The sequence below is a fragment of the Saimiri boliviensis genome, chromosome 13 (genome assembly GCF_048565385.1).
Source record: "Saimiri boliviensis isolate mSaiBol1 chromosome 13, mSaiBol1.pri, whole genome shotgun sequence".
NCBI lineage: Eukaryota > Metazoa > Chordata > Mammalia > Primates > Cebidae > Saimiri > Saimiri boliviensis.
In genome coordinates, this window is record NC_133461.1 from 106,520,889 (window position 1) to 106,536,339 (window position 15,451).

At 42.5% G+C, this 15,451-nt stretch overlaps 1 protein-coding gene across 2 annotated transcripts in view; it reads left to right on the top strand.

Moving 5' to 3' along the window:
- Positions 1–15,451, top strand: part of FDFT1 (farnesyl-diphosphate farnesyltransferase 1) — a 43,203-nt gene that overhangs the window by 11,581 nt on the left and 16,171 nt on the right. For both annotated transcript variants that reach the window (XM_003944183.4, XM_010332071.3), the window contains 2 exons: positions 3,388–3,516; positions 7,977–8,168. In XM_003944183.4, the coding sequence (XP_003944232.1) occupies positions 3,388–3,516; positions 7,977–8,168 (321 nt within the window). The remainder of the gene's footprint in view (positions 1–3,387; positions 3,517–7,976; positions 8,169–15,451) is intronic.

Here is a 15,451-nt window from a genome sequence, read left to right on the forward strand (position 1 = left end):
TTTGCTGATCTAGCCCAGGGTCTCCTTGAAACCAGTTGTGTGGGGCTGGGCCCGCAATCAGCTTTTGGCTAAGAGGTCCCAGGCTAGAACAAGTATAAAGGAGGATTGATGGCTTGGCCTCACTCACACAGTACCGCTCTTAGACTTGGGCAGGTGGGACTCCTCACTTCAGAGAGCCCTATTTTAGGCCCCTCACTCGCAAAGTGGTCGCTGGGGCCGTGGAAATGTACTTGCCCAGGCCTTGTGGGCTGTCCTTCTACACGACGTTCTGGGCCTCTGGAATTCCTTGCCCCAATCCCTGAGCCATGTAGGCGTCTGCACCGTCTCTTTTCTAAGGCCCGTCCATCTCCTCCAGGAGGGAACGTGGCACCATTGACCATGCCCTTGAGCCTGAGTGGTGGCCGAGGGCTATGTCGGGGAACCTCATGGATGCAGCCTGGCCTTGAGGGCTAGGATATCCTCGCAAATTAATGTGAGGTGCCTCCCAGTGCTGTAGAGAGCAGGATTCAGGAAGCGGTGGAAGGGAGCAGCCTGGGAGATGGCGATCTGCTCTCTGTGCCCGGCTGCATTTTGGAACAAAACTCCAAGGAACTGAGAATTTTAAATTCAAAGCTGAGTCAACCAGGTTGTTATGAAGATAATGTTTGTTAAGGCAGAAGGACAGACTATATTTAACAAGTTACAAGTGTGATTGGTCATGTTTAAATTTTTAGCTACATGCAGTGTGTGGGCCTCCATTTGCCCTTTTGTCCCAGGCCTCACAGAATTTAGGAATAAGCCTTGATTGAGTATTCTAACCAGTGACCTCCGCCTCGATGTACAGTTAGTTTGTGCATTAAGATGGAACCACATGCTTTAGTGATTGTTGATCGTTAGTTGATACCAGTTCAAGGCAGGCTTTCCAGAACTCTGATTGAATGTTAAGGGCTTGATTACAGCAGTCATGGATCACTTAATGAATGGCAGAGGATACGTTCTGAGAAATACATTGATGGATGATTTCATCATTAAGTGAACATCATAGGGTGCATACCTAGATGGCATAGCACTACACGTGGAGGCTCTATGGGATAGCCTGTTGCTCCAGGGCTGCACACCTCTACAGCATGGTTCTGTGCTGAATACTCTGGGCAACTGTAGCACAGTGGTATTTGTGTATTTAAACGTAGAAAAGATGTAGTAAAAATACGGTGTTAAAATCTTAAGGGACCACCATCGTATTTGCAATTGTTGTTGACTGAAACATCATTATATGGTACATGGCTATGTATCTTTCTCACCCTGGTACTAGTGGAAAGCTAGAAAGGTTAAGAGCTCTGCCTGTAAACATAGCTTAAGGAATAATATAGCATTAGTTTTAAATGGTAATAGCATTTACTTATTAAGCAATTTACTATGAGTTAGCTAATATATATTCTCATTATTTCACTTTTTGTGTTATTTTAGTTTAACAGGAAAATTACCTAGTATGTAATGTACTGTTATCTATACTAAAAGAAGATGAGGAAACTGAGGCACAGAGAAATTAAGTACTTTGCCTAGGATTACCTGTGAAGTTAAGTGGCAGAATCGGTGAATCTGGAAGGTCTGGCCCTAGATCCCTTGTGCTTAGTCACCAGCATACTTTACCACCTCTTTAAAAAAATGTTTAAAAACACAAAGCCAACAACCTAACCAAAACCAGTTCCAACACAGGCGAAGGTAGACCCACCGGTGTTTTGATCACAGTAGTCCCAAGGTAGACCCACGGGTGTTTTAATCAGAGGAATTTTTATTCCCCGCTACTCTTAACCCCATGTGGGATTTGGCCTTTTTGCGTTATTCCTGTGGACTCTGGTACGTTCCTTCTTGTACTTGCAATCACCAGAAAGTTACCTGAGAACATAGAAATCTGTTGTGTTGTGGGACAGAATTGCCTGGAAGTGGAAAAAGCCCTCCTGGCTCAATTCACATGTCGGGGCTTATTTTGCCCGAGGAATATACAAAACTGGGCAGTGAGTGTGGAGTCGGCAAAGCTCTGTCCTTCCTCTGGATTTCTGGGAAAAACATAGAGCTCTTCACTGTCACTTTCTTCTGTATATTTGTGTTTTTACTTTCGGAACGGTACAATTATGTAATAAATACCAAAGAGTTGTTGGAAGGATAGGTCAAGTTCAGAAGTGAAAGTGTTTTGGAGTCTAAGCCCCTCTCCACCCTGATTGGCCTTTCCTCTCTAATAAATAGAACTGGTCTAGCCGAGGATCTGTGGAAGGAAAAAGGCCTATGGAGATTCAGGGATTCTAATAACCTCTTGTAGAGTTGCTAGTTTGTTTCAACCCACAAGAAGGAATTACCTTTTGGCATTGGCTTGAACAGCTATTCTGCAAAGAACAACCTTTCAGAAAGAGTTCTGGAAGGACCAGATTGATTTTATGTTTTGTGGGAAGAGAGGAGAGGGCCTTGACAGTTGATGTTAATCAGAAATCTCAAATTATGTGAATTCCTGGTGCTTTGCAATCAGCCTGTCACCTGGTTTTCCTCTGGGCCCTTAATTTTAGGTGCTTTCCGAGGAAGTTTTTCTAACCTTTCTGTAAACACAGGCTGAGTATATTGCACGCTTTCGATGTTTAACCAAGTCTATTTGCTGTTTGCAATATTATGTGTAGGCTCTCATGTTTTATAGCATTTAAGACTTCCTGTGGTGTTTTTATATTGTATTTTGCCAACCTATAAACAGTTCTTTGAACCTAAGATATTTGGGCAGTAACAATAAATTTTAAAAACACCAATTCAGCTTTTCTACATTAGAGCTTGGACTATGGAAAAAGTATTGGGCAGCCTGCCTCATATTGAGTTGTTTAAGGAATTTGAAAGTATAGCTTTATAGTGAGAAAGACTCTATAGTTTCATAATATAAATTGGGTAACTAATGAGAGAAAATGGTTGGCAGGTCTGCTTACTAGACTGTAAGCTCTTCTGGGTTTCTGTTTGTTTCCCTGATGTATATCCGCAGTGCCTAGAATGATACTTGCTAGATAGGAAGTGCTTGATCCGTGTCTGTACAGATGAATCTTTCTCATAATGAGGTTTGTCTGAACAAGCTCTTCTCCCTAAAATTCTTAGGCTTATACCCAGCATTATGTTGAAGCATCTTGTTACTCATTGGGTAGACGGAACATGTAGTGAGACTTTGAATCTTCTTTGGGATCTAGAAACATTAGCATTTTTAGACCCTTCTATTTTAATGTTTATACACTTTATGGAATAATAAGAAATATGTATGACCTTAATTAGGCTTATAGATAAACCATTTCAGAGTCACAATTCTACCATTGTTTTGCCTTGTGATGTTTGGTGCCATGCTGTACATAGTTAATGATTTCTGGTTTTGTACGGTCTCTATTTCAGATCTCCCTCGAGTTTAGAAATCTGGCTGAGAAATACCAAACGGTGATTGCTGACATTTGCCAGAGAATGGGAATTGGGATGGCAGAGTTTTTGAATAAGCACGTGACCTCTGAACAGGAGTGGGACAAGGTTAGTCTCGTAAGACAATGTCTGTGTGTGATGTATTAGACAAAGCTGGCAGTCCTCATAGTGAAGTTCAGAACAAGGAAAAGTTGTCCACTAGTTCCAGGCCCTCTGGTTTTATCATTCATGTGTTTGGGTTGAATGTCCCATCATAAACGCTTTATTGCAAACCAGCAGCCAGACTAGGACTAGAGGACTGGAGAGAAGTGCTTATCTAGACAAAATGATGTAATTGCCCGTGGAGACTAAACTACACAGCAAAATATAAGGTAGGGTCAGGAGCCTTGCCTATTTTTCATAGGAATGGTGTTTGTGAGACTTACTCATCACCGTTTTGGAAGCAAAGACATTTATTTTAAAGCCAATCAGATTTGGCAAGCAAAGACATTTCAAACATCTAAAGTGTTGATGTATTTCATACCTTTAACAGTGTTTAAATTAGGATCACAAAAGAGATCTGCTACATTGTCACTAAGTTAATGTAGGTCCCAGGTCTTGGGCCTCTTAATTTTTCACACCTCAAAACTTGACAGCAGTATCTTTGGAACTGCTGGTTTGTGCTTCCCAAGTTAACAGCACACAATGAGTGCTAGAATAGCAACTTCTGCATTTAAGGTGAAATTAGCCGGGCACGTGGTTTACCTGTAATCTCAGTATTTTTGGAGGATCATTTGAGCCCAGGAGTTCCATACAAGGCTAAGCAACATAGTGAGACCTCATCTCTCAAAAAATCAAAAAATTAGCTGGGCATGGTGGCCGTGCCTGTCATCCCAGCTACTCTGGAAGCTGAGGTGTGGGAGGACTGCTTGAGCCCTAGGGTTCAAGACTGCAGTGAGCCGTGATTGCACCACTGTGCTCCGACCGAGTGACAGGGCAAGACCCCGTCTGAAGGAAAATAAAGTGGAGGAAACTTCTAGCCAAGAACCAGCCCTGGTTATGATAGTGACCTAATTTTCTGTTGTGCAGATTTATTCAGGAAACTTATTGTAGGTTGTTGAAGTTCCGATCGGATAAAATTGTATTTTGGAAAAATTTTTTGAGACGGGATCTTGCTCTGTCATCCAGGCTGGAGTGCAGTGGTGTGATCATGGCCCACTGCAGCCTTAACCCCCTGGGCTCAAGTGAGCCTCTCACCTCAGCCTCCCGAGTAGCTATAACTACAGGCGCATGCCACCATACAGGCTAATTTTTTGTATTTTTTTGTAGAGACAGGGTTTTGCCATGTTGCCCAGACTACTTTCAAACTCCTGACATCAAACAGTCCTCCCATCCTGGCCTCCCAAAGTGTTGGGATTACAGGCATGAGCTACTGCACCTGGCCAGATATTTTAAGGAGTTATTATTTTCTTCAATTTTAGAGGAAAAAGAATTACGTAAGTCTCCATTTTAGGAGTATTTCTACCAAAAGAACTACCATCTTAAAATATATTTTTCTTTGGATAGCACTACAGATGTACTGTTTTTTTTAAAAATTTCTAGTAATTCTAGTAAGATTTTGTTTAGCTGTCCAGTAATCTCTTTCTACCTAATTTTAAAATTTTGCTCTCCTCATGTTACTTTTCTTCTGGAATACATTTCAGGTGCTTTCCCTTGGCCTGTTCATTGTGCCCCTGATTAGTCTCTGGTCTTGTTATTACTTTCAATCAAAGACGACTTTTTTTTTGAGACAGGGCCTCACTCTGTCGCGCAGGCTGGAATGCAGGGGCACAGAAAAAGCAACCTTGACCTCCCGGGCTCAACTTTGACCTCCTGGGCTCCTGAGGCTTCCTGCCTCAGCCTCCTGAGTAACTGGGACCACAGGCACATTGCCACCGTGCCTGGCTAACTTATTTTAATTTTAATTTTTTTTAATAATTTTTTTAATTTAGATTTTTTTTTTCTTTGAGACAAAGGCTTGCTCTTGTCCGCCAGGCTTGAAGTGCAGTGGCATGATCTTGGCTCAGTGAAGCCTTCACCTCCCAGGTTTAAGCGATTCTTCTGCCTCAGTCTCCCGAGTAGCTGAGATTACAGGCGGCTGCCGCCATGCCCAGCTAATTTTTTGCATTTTTAGTAGAGGCAGGGTTTCACCACGATGGCCAGACAAGTCTCAAACTTTTGACCTCAGGTGATTCGCCCACCTCGGCCTCCCAAAGCTCTGGGATTACAGGCATGAGCCACTGTGCTCGGCCATTTTTTAAATTATTTTTGAGACAGGGTCTTGCTCTGTCGTCCATGCTGGAATACAGTGTCGTAATCAAGGCTCACTGCAGCCTTGACCTCCTGGGCTCAAGCAATCCTGTCACTGCAGCCTCCCAAATAGCTGTGACTGTAGGTGTGTACCACCACGCTGAGCTAAGTTTTGTAATTTTTTGGTGGAGACAGGGTTTCACCATGTTGCCCAGGCTGGTCTTGAGCTTGTGGGCTCAAGGGATCCACCTGCCTCGGCCTCCCAGGTGTGAGCCGTCACACATACCCAGGCTTTTCAAATTTTTTATAGAGATGAGGTCTCCCTTTGTTGGCCGGGCTGGTTTAGAACTCCTGGGCTCAAGCAGTCCCCTCTCCACAGCCTCCCAAAATTCTGGGATTACAGGTGTCAACCTTGGTCACTGCCTAACTTTTATCCTTCCTAATGACACTCCAGAGCTTACCTTCTTTACACTTCGCTTCTTTTTTTTTTTTTTTCTTTTTTGAGACGGAGTTTCGCTCTTGTTACCCAGGCTGGAGTGCAATGGCGCGATCTCGGCTCACCGCAACCTCCGCCTCCTGGGTTCAGGCAATTCTCCTGCCTCAGCCTCCTGAGTAGCTGGGATTACAGGCACGTGCCACCATGCCCAGCTAATGTTTTGTATTTTTGGTAGAGACGGGGTTTCACCATGTTGACTAGGATGGTCTCGCTCTCTTGACCTCGTGATCCACCCGCCTCGGCCTCCCAAAGTGCTGGGATTACAGGCTTGAGCCACCGCGCCCGGCCAGGCTTCGCTTCTTAAGTTAACTAATAGACAATTATAGTACATAGATATTGTGTTAAGTTGTCTTAGGGATACCCTTTTCAGGAGAGGATAGCTTTTGACAAATTGCTGTCATGGAAAAAAGGTGTTTGACAATTAAGACTTGCATTTACTGAAATCTCTGTTCAGAGAGGGGAAGTATGCTGTCTCTAAAAGAAAAACAGAAAAAAAGCGGGGCGGGGGGCACGTTTTAGCAGAGTTGTTGAAGTGTGACACTTAAGTCAGACTACCTAGTTTTGAACGCTTATCCCCTGCCACAGACATGGCAGTCTCACGCTCCTGGGTTCAAGTGGTCCTCCTACTTCACCCTCCTGAGTAACTGGGACCATAGGCAAGTGCCCCCATGCCTGGCTCATTTTTTTTTTTCTCAGATGGGCAATGTTGGGCAAGTGAATTGACCTCTCTGTGCATCAGTTTCCTTCTCTGAAATGGAGATAATAGTGCTCTGTACCTGACAAAATGTTTGTGAGGACTCAGTAGGCAGAGTGCTTAAAACATTGTTAAGAACATATGATAGGTATTTTTTCTTTCATATAATAATAATTTTGAGGTCCTGCAGGTCTTGAAATGTTTTCAGATTGGTCAAAGAAGGATTATATTTAGTATTGTCTTAGTGTCTGTTAGCCAGAATATTCCATCTTTCGTCATTCCTGCCTTTCACGATTCTTATGTATCAAAAAGTTTACTGTAAAGCTAGGCCGGGTGCAGTGTCTCAGGCCTGTAGTCCCAGTACTTTGGGAGGTTGAGGCAGGCGGATCAGTTGAGGTCAGAAGTTCAAGACCAGCCTGGCCAACATGGTGAAACCCTGTCTCTACTAAAAATAAAAAAAATTAGCTGGACATGGTGGCGGGTGCCCGTAATCCCAGCTACTCGGGAGGTGGAGGCAGGAGAATCACTTGAACCCAGGAGATACAGGTTGCAGTGAGTCAAGATCGTGCCACTGTACTCCAGCCCAGGTGACAAAGTGAGACTTGATCTCAAAAAAAAAAAGTTTATTTTAAAGGTAGGCAGGGTGGTATATGCCTATAATCCCAGCTCTTTGGGAAGCTGAGGGATAAAGAATGCTTGAGCCCAGGAGTTTGAGTCTAACATGGGCAACATATGAGACCCCATCTCTTTAAAAAAAAAAAATTAATTTAAAAAATGTTTACTGGACTAGTTTTTTTTAGTAGCCTTTTATTATAGTAGCAGTACATGTGCACTGTAGAAACTTTGAAGACACAAGTAAGAAATAACATCACATTCCCATTAGTCAGAGATTGCTGTTAAACTTTTTGTGCACATCCTTGGATGTTTTTTAAATCCTGGTATGTATATTTGTATTTTAAAATGAAAATGCATAGTCCATTACTTAAAAAAAATCAAAATGCAATCTTACACATTCTGTTTGGAACCTGCATTTTAGTAACTAATGATCTGTAGTGTGTCCCTTTCAGCAAAAATTCCATTATTAAAGTACTTTAAAATCGTCTCTTACAGTACTGCCACTATGTCGCTGGGCTGGTAGGAATTGGCCTTTCCCGTCTCTTCTCGGCCTCTGAGTTCGAAGACCCCTTAGTTGGTGAAGATACAGAACGTGCCAACTCTATGGGCCTGTTTCTGCAGAAAACAAACATCATTCGTGACTATCTGGAAGACCAGCAAGAAGGAAGAGAGTTTTGGCCTCAAGAGGTAACAGATTCAAGGTGTTTTGGGGGAAAATACTTTAAGACATTCTCTGAAAAAGCATTTAACTTCTGTGGTTGCAACTTGTGTGTTTCATAAGTCAGACCTACCCGAGACAACGTAAGAGTATGTGGAAAACAGGAGAGGTTGAGATGAGTTTGCTTCAGGTAGACTGGCTGAATCCCAGGATTTACATCGTGTAATCAGTGTATTCAAGCTTTGGTGGTCTTTCTTGTAGTCAGTCTTTCTCCAGTTGGTGGATATGATGACAACCCATGTGCACTAGCTTAACAAAAAGTTCTCAGGAAAGGCTTTGTTTGGCCAGGTGCAGTGGCTCACACCTGTAATCCCAGCACTTTGGGAGGCCGAGGTGGGCAGATCACCTGAGGTCAGGAGTTCAAGGCCAGTCTGACCAACATGGTGAAACCCTGTCTCTACTAAATACAAAAACAGGTGTGGTGATACACACCTGTAATTCCAGCTACTCCGGAGGGTGAGGTGGGAGAATCACTTGAACCCAGTAAGCAGAGAATGCAGTGAGCTGAGATTACGCCACTGCACTCCAGCCTGAGTAACAGAGTGAGACTCTGTCTCAAAAAAAGAAAGGACGGGCTTGGTTCTTCTGCTCAGCCCTGAATCAGTTACTGTTGCTAGATATCTGAGTCCTCTGGCCTCACCTGGATTATGTCTACACAATACCTACAGAATGGATTTCCCTCTAAGAAAGACTTAAGCAGCAAGAAGCTGAAAGGGATGCCAGGTAGACAAAAACTACAGGTGTCTCTAATAAGAGACAGGAGTCTGTCTTTAACTTAATTAAAACATGGATAGGGAATGGAAAGATTTTGGTACTGATTTTGTTCCGAAGGAAACTAGAAAATTTTATGACTGTTTCCTGAATTTATTCCGGCATTTACCTTTTGCTTTCCATAAAATGGTTTTCTGCAGCCAGGTACTTTTAAATTTTCCACAGGTGAGTGAGGCCGAGCATGTTGTCTCATAATCTCAATGCTGAGGCCAGGAGTTCAAGACCGTCCTGAGCAACACAGCACGACACCATCTCTACAACAAACTGTTAAAAAATGATTTTGCTGAAAGAGAGCAAAAATAAAGTAGAAAAATAAAACTAAATTTAAAAAATTATCTGGGCATGGTGGCATGCACCTGTATTGCTAGCTGCTTGGGAGGCTGAGGCATGAGGATCTCTTGAACCCAGGAGCTCAAGGTTGTAGTGAGTTAAAATCGCACCACTGCACTCCAGCCTCAGTGGCAGAATGAACCCGTCTCAAGGAAAAAAGGTGACAAAGGGGGAAACAGTATTTACAACTTAAATAGCAGATAAAGAGTTCATATTCCTAATATAAAAAGAACTTCCAAAAGTTAAGAAAAAGACCAACTGCTCCATAGAAAAATGAGCAAAGAGATAAGAACAGATTGTTCACAGAGACATGCAGATGATTGTTAAAAATGTAAAAAATACTGAGTCTTATTCCTAAGAAAAATTCATTTTTAAACTACCCAGGGGGCTGAGGTGTGGTGGCTCATGCCTGTAATGTCAATACTGGGAGGCCAAGGCAGGAAGATCACTGAAACCAGGAGTTCGAAACCAGGCTGGACAACAGAGTGCCCTGTGTCTTAAAAAGTAAAAATTGGCTGGACACAGTGTCTCCCTCCACTCATCCCAACACTTTGGGAGGTTGAGATGAGTGGATCCCTTGAGGTCAAGAGCTTGAGACCAGCCTGGCCCAACCTGGCAAAACCCTGTCTATACTATAAATACAAAAATAAGCTAAACATGGTGGCATATGCTTATAGTGCCAGCTACTTGGGAGGCTGAGGCAGGAGACTCGCTCGAACCCAGGAGGCAGAGGCTGCAGTGAGCCGAGATGACCCCACTGCACTCCATCCTGGGCAGCAGAGCGAGACTCCTTCTCAAAACAAAAAACAACCATTTAAAAATGAGCTGGGCATAGTGGCACGTACCTTTAGTTCTAGCTCCTTGGGAGGCTGAGGTAGGAGGTTTGCCTGAGCCCAGGAGTTCAAGGCTGCAATCAGCCATGATCGCACCACTGCATTCTAGCAGCCTGGGTGACAGCAAGATCCTTGACTCTTTAAAAAAACCAGACCAAACCAAAACACTACGCTGAGCTCAGACACGGCCTCTTAAGTTTCCTAGGTGACTTGTGTGCAGCCAGGGTTGAGAAACTGCTCTTGTTTGCCCCTGTTTTGCTGACAACAGGTCTCAGAGAAGGGAAGGGGTTTGTCTGAGGATCACGGTGAAGCAGTGGCTGCTCTAGAAGTGGGGTCTCAGCCTCCCTGCTTCCAGCCCAGCACCTCACCCCATTCCACCATCTCCCAGACAGAACATCAGCCACAGGCATGTGATTTCACCAGCATGAGCCACACCATCCTGCACACATGGGCGCAGAGCCCTGCTCTTCTCATTCACTTCCTTTATCTGTAAAATAGAATTATTTCTCCACAGGATGGTGGCGTGAATAAAATGAGATGAACTTCTAGTGCAGAATGCTTAGGAAAGGTTCCGGCCGTTTCATAAAAGTTTAATCATGCCAGGTGTGGGCCCAGGTGATGGGCTTCTTTTGCTAGTGTGTCTTCAGGGCCCTTCCATGCTGGGCATAAATTAGTACTGCATTCCTTTTTATTGCCCAGTAATATTCCACTGTATGGATAGACTGCATTTATCCATTCATGAGTTGGAGGATATTTGGGTTCTTTTGGCTATGGTGAATAGTAGTACTGTGTACATTTGCATGTAAGGCTTTGTGTGGATGTGTGTTTTCCTTTTTCTTGGGTCTATACCTAAAAGTAGAATTGCTGGGTCATACAGCAGCTCCAACCTGTGAGGAGCTGCCAGACTCTTCCATGGTGGCTGCACCATTTTATATCCCCATCGGTAGTGCGAGAGTTCCAGTTTCTCCACGTCCTCATTAACACCTCTTACTGTTTTTTTTTTTTTTTAAGTATAAGTAGAAAATGACCATAATTAACAATATTTTATGTAATAATTGCTTCAAGAATAGTTTTACTATACTATTCTTTTATTGATTTTGGAGCTCATCAACGTTTATTTTTGGCTACAGGAAACTGAACTAGGGCTCTGTGAACTCACCTGCCCACCCAGCTTCACACTGTGGGTTTTTGCTGAAGCTGGACTCCAGGCTTGTAGAATCCCAGGCACTTTTTATTGCACCCTGTTCTTCTTCTTCTTTTTTTTTTTTTTTTACTTTAGGTGTATACTGTATCTGGCATTTCTCCCCATGTTATCCCTCCTCTCCCCTACCCACCCCCAACTGCCCCCAGTGTATGATGCTCCCCTCCCTGAGTCAATATGTTCTCGTTGTTCAACACCCACCTATGAGTGAGAACATACGGTGTTTGGCTTTTTGTTCTTGTGTCAGTTTGCTGAGAATGATAGTTTCCAGATTCATCCAAGTCCCAACAAAGGACACGTACCCATTGTTTTTTATGGCTGCATAGTATTCCATGGTGTAATGTGCCACATTTTCTTTTTCAGTCTATCATTGATGGGCATTTGGGTTGGTTCCAGGTCTTTGCTGTTGTACACAGGGCTGCAATGAACATAGGCGTGCATGTGTCTTTATAGTAGAACGATTTATTGTTCTTTGGGTATGTACTCAGTAATGGGATTGCTGGGTCAAATGAAATTTCTATTTTTAGGTCCTTGAGAAATCGCCACACTGTCTTTCACAATGATTGAACTAATTTCCACTGCCGCCAACTGTGTAAGAGTGTTCCTATGTCTCCACACCCTTTCCAGCATCTGTTGTCTCCAGACTTTTTAGTGATCGCCATGCTAACTGGTGTGAGATGATATCTCACTGTGGTTTTGATTTGCATTTCTCTAATGACCAGTGATGATGAGCATTTTTTCATGTTTTTTGGCTTCATATATCTCTTCTTTTGAAAAGTGTCTGCTTATATTCTTCACCCACTTTTGAATGGGGTTGTTTTTTTCCTGTATATCTGTTTTAGTTCTTTGTAGATTCTTTGTCAGCTGGGTAGATTGCAAAAAATTTTTCCCATTCTGTCGGTTGCCAATTTGCTCTAATGACGGTTTCTTTTGCTGTACAGAAGCTCGAGTTTAATTAGATCCCATTTGTCTATCTGGGCTTTTACTGCCATTGCTTTTGGTGTTTTAGTTATGAAGTCCTTGCCTGTGCCTATGTCCTGGATGGTTTTGCTTAAGTTTTCTTCTAGTGTTTATATGTTAGGTTTTATGTTTAAATCTTTGATCCATCTGGAGTTAATTTTAGGGTAAGGTGACAGGTAGGGGTCCAGTTTCTGCTTTCTGCAAGGAACTGGACCGTATTTTTGCTAGTCAGTTTTCCCAACACCATTTATTAAACATGGAGTCCTTTCCCCATTGCTTGTTTTTTTTTTTTTTTCCCGATTTGTCAAAGATCAGATGGTTGTAGATGTGTGGTGTTTCTTTTGGGGTCTCTGTTCTGTTCCATTGGTCTATGTCTCTGTTTGGTACCAGTACCACACTGCTTTGATTACTGTAACCTTGTAGTATAGTTTCAAGTCTGGCAGTGTGATGCCTTCAGCTTGCTTCTTTTTGCTTAGGATTGTCCTGGCTATGTGGGCTCTCTTGTGATTCCATATGAAGTTTAAAGTGGTGTTTTCCAGTTCTGTGAAGAAGGTCGTTGGTAGCTTGATGAGGATAGCACTAAATCTATAGATTACTTTGGGTACTATGGCCATTTTCATGATACTGATTCTTTCTAACCGTGAGCATGGAATGTTTCTCCATTTGTTTGTGTTCTCTCTTAACTTTGTTGAGCAGTGGTTTGTAGTTCTCCTTCAAGAGGTCCTTTACATCCTTTGTTAGTTATATTCCTAGGTATTTTATTCTCTTTGTAGCAATTGTGAATGCAGTTCACTCTTGATTTGGCTCTCTGCTTGTCTTTTTTTTTTTTTTTTTTTGAGATGGAGTTTTGCTCTTGTTACCCAGGCTGGAGTGCAATGGCGCGATCTCAGCTCACCGCAACCTCCGCCTCCTGGGTTCAGGCGATTCTCCTGCCTCAGCCTCCTGAGTAGCTGGGATTACAGGCATGTGCCACCATCCCCAGCTAATGTTTTGTATTTTTAGTAGAGACGGGGTTTCACCATGTTGACCAGGATGGTCTCGATCCCTTGACCTCGTGATCCACCTGCCTCGGCCTCCCAAAGTGCTGGGATTACAGGCTCGAGCCACCGCGCCCGGCCCCTCTTTGTCTTTTATTGGTATATAGGAATGCTTGTGATTTCTGCACATTGATTTTGTATACTGAAACTTTGCTGAAGTTGCTTATCAGTTTGAGAAGTTTTTGGGCTGAGACGATGGAGTCTTCTAGATACATAATCTTATGTCATCTGCAAATAGAGACAGTTTGACTTCCTCCTTTCCCACTTGAAGAATACGCTTTCTTTCTTTTTCTTGCCTGATGGATCTGGCTAGAACTTCCAGTACTATATTGAAGAGGAGTGCTAAGAGAGAGCATCCTTGTCTAGTGCCAGATTTCAAAGGGAATGCTTCCAGCTTTTGCCCATTCAGTATGATATTGGCTGTAGGCTTGTCATGTGTAGCTTTTTATCATTTTATGATACGATCTGTCAATAATTAGTTTATTGAGAGTTTTTAGCATAAAGCGCTGTTGAATTTTGTCGAAGGCCTTCTCTGCATCTCTTGAGATAATCATGTGGTTTTTGCCTTTGGTTCTGTTTATGTTTATGGATTTGCGTATGTTGAACCAGCCTTGCATCCCCGCGATGAAACCTACTTGATCATGATGGATAAGGTTCTTGATGTGCTGTTGCAGTCGGTTTGCCAGTATTTTATTCAAGATTTTTGCATCAGGTATATTGGCCTGACGTTTTTTTAGTTGAGTCTCTCCCTGGTTTTGGTATCAGGATGATGTTGGTCTCATAAAATGAGTTGGGGAGGATTCCCTCTTTTTGTATTGTTTGATACAGTTTCAGAAGGAATGGAACCAGCTCCTCTTTGTACGTCTGGTAGAATTTGGCTGTGAACCCGTCTAGACGTGGACTTTTTTTGGTTGGTAGGCTATTAATTGCTGCCTGTATTTCAGCTCTTGTTATTGGTCTATTCAGGGTTTCGGCTTGCTCCTGGTTTAGTCTTAGTAGAGTACAAGAGTCTAGGAATTTATCCATTTCTTCTGGGTTTACTGGTTTATGTGAGTAGAGCTGTTTGTAGTAATCTCTGCATTTCTGTGGAATCTTTGATGATACCCTCTTTATCATTTTTTAATTGCATCTATTTGATTCTTCTCCCTTTTTTTATTAATCTGGCTAGTGTTCTATTTTGTTGGTCTCTTCAAAAAATCACCTCCTGGATTTATTGATTTTTTTTTTTAAGGGTTTTTTGTGTGTCTGTCTTCTTCAGTTCTGCTCTGATCTTAATTATTTCTTGTCTTCTGCTAGCTTTTGAGTTTTTTGGATCTTGCTTCTCTAGTTCTTTGAATTTGGATGATAGGGTGTCTATTTTAGATCTTTTCTCACTTCTCTGGTGGGCATTTATTGCTACAAATTTCCCTCTAGACACTGCTTTAAAGGTGTCCCAGAGATTCTGGTAAGTTACGTCTTCATTATGGTTGGTTTTGAAGAACATCTTTATTTCTGTCTTCATTTCCTTGTTTTTCCAGTTGACACTAAGAAGCAAGTTGTTCAGTTTCCAAGTAGTTGTGCGGGTTTGAGGGTGTTTCTTGATCCTGAGTTCTAGTCTGATTGCACTGTGGTCTGATAGACTGTTATGATTTCTGTTGTTTTGCATTTGCCGAGGAGTGATTTCCTTCCAATGATGCGGTCAATTTTAGAGTAAGTGCAATGTGGTGCTGAGAAAAATGTATATTCTGTGGATTTGGGGTGGAGCATTCTGTATATGTCTGTTAGGTCCACTTGGTCCAGCTCTGCATTGAAGTCCTGGATATCCTTGTTCATTTTCTGTCTCATTGATCTGTCTAATACTGACAGTGGAGTGTTGAAGTCTCCCACTGTTATTTTGTGGGAGTCTAAATCTCGTTTTTGGTCCTTTAGAGCTTGCTTTATATATCTAGGTGCTCCCGTGTTGGGGACGTATATATTTAGGATAGTTAGCTCTTCCTGTTGGATTGATCCGTTTACTATTACGTAGTGTCCTTCTTTGTCTCTTTTGATCTTTGTTGGTTTGAAGTCCATTTTATCATAGACTAAGATTGCAGTCCCTGCTTTTTTGTGTTCTCTGTTTGCTTGGTAAATCTTCTTCCATC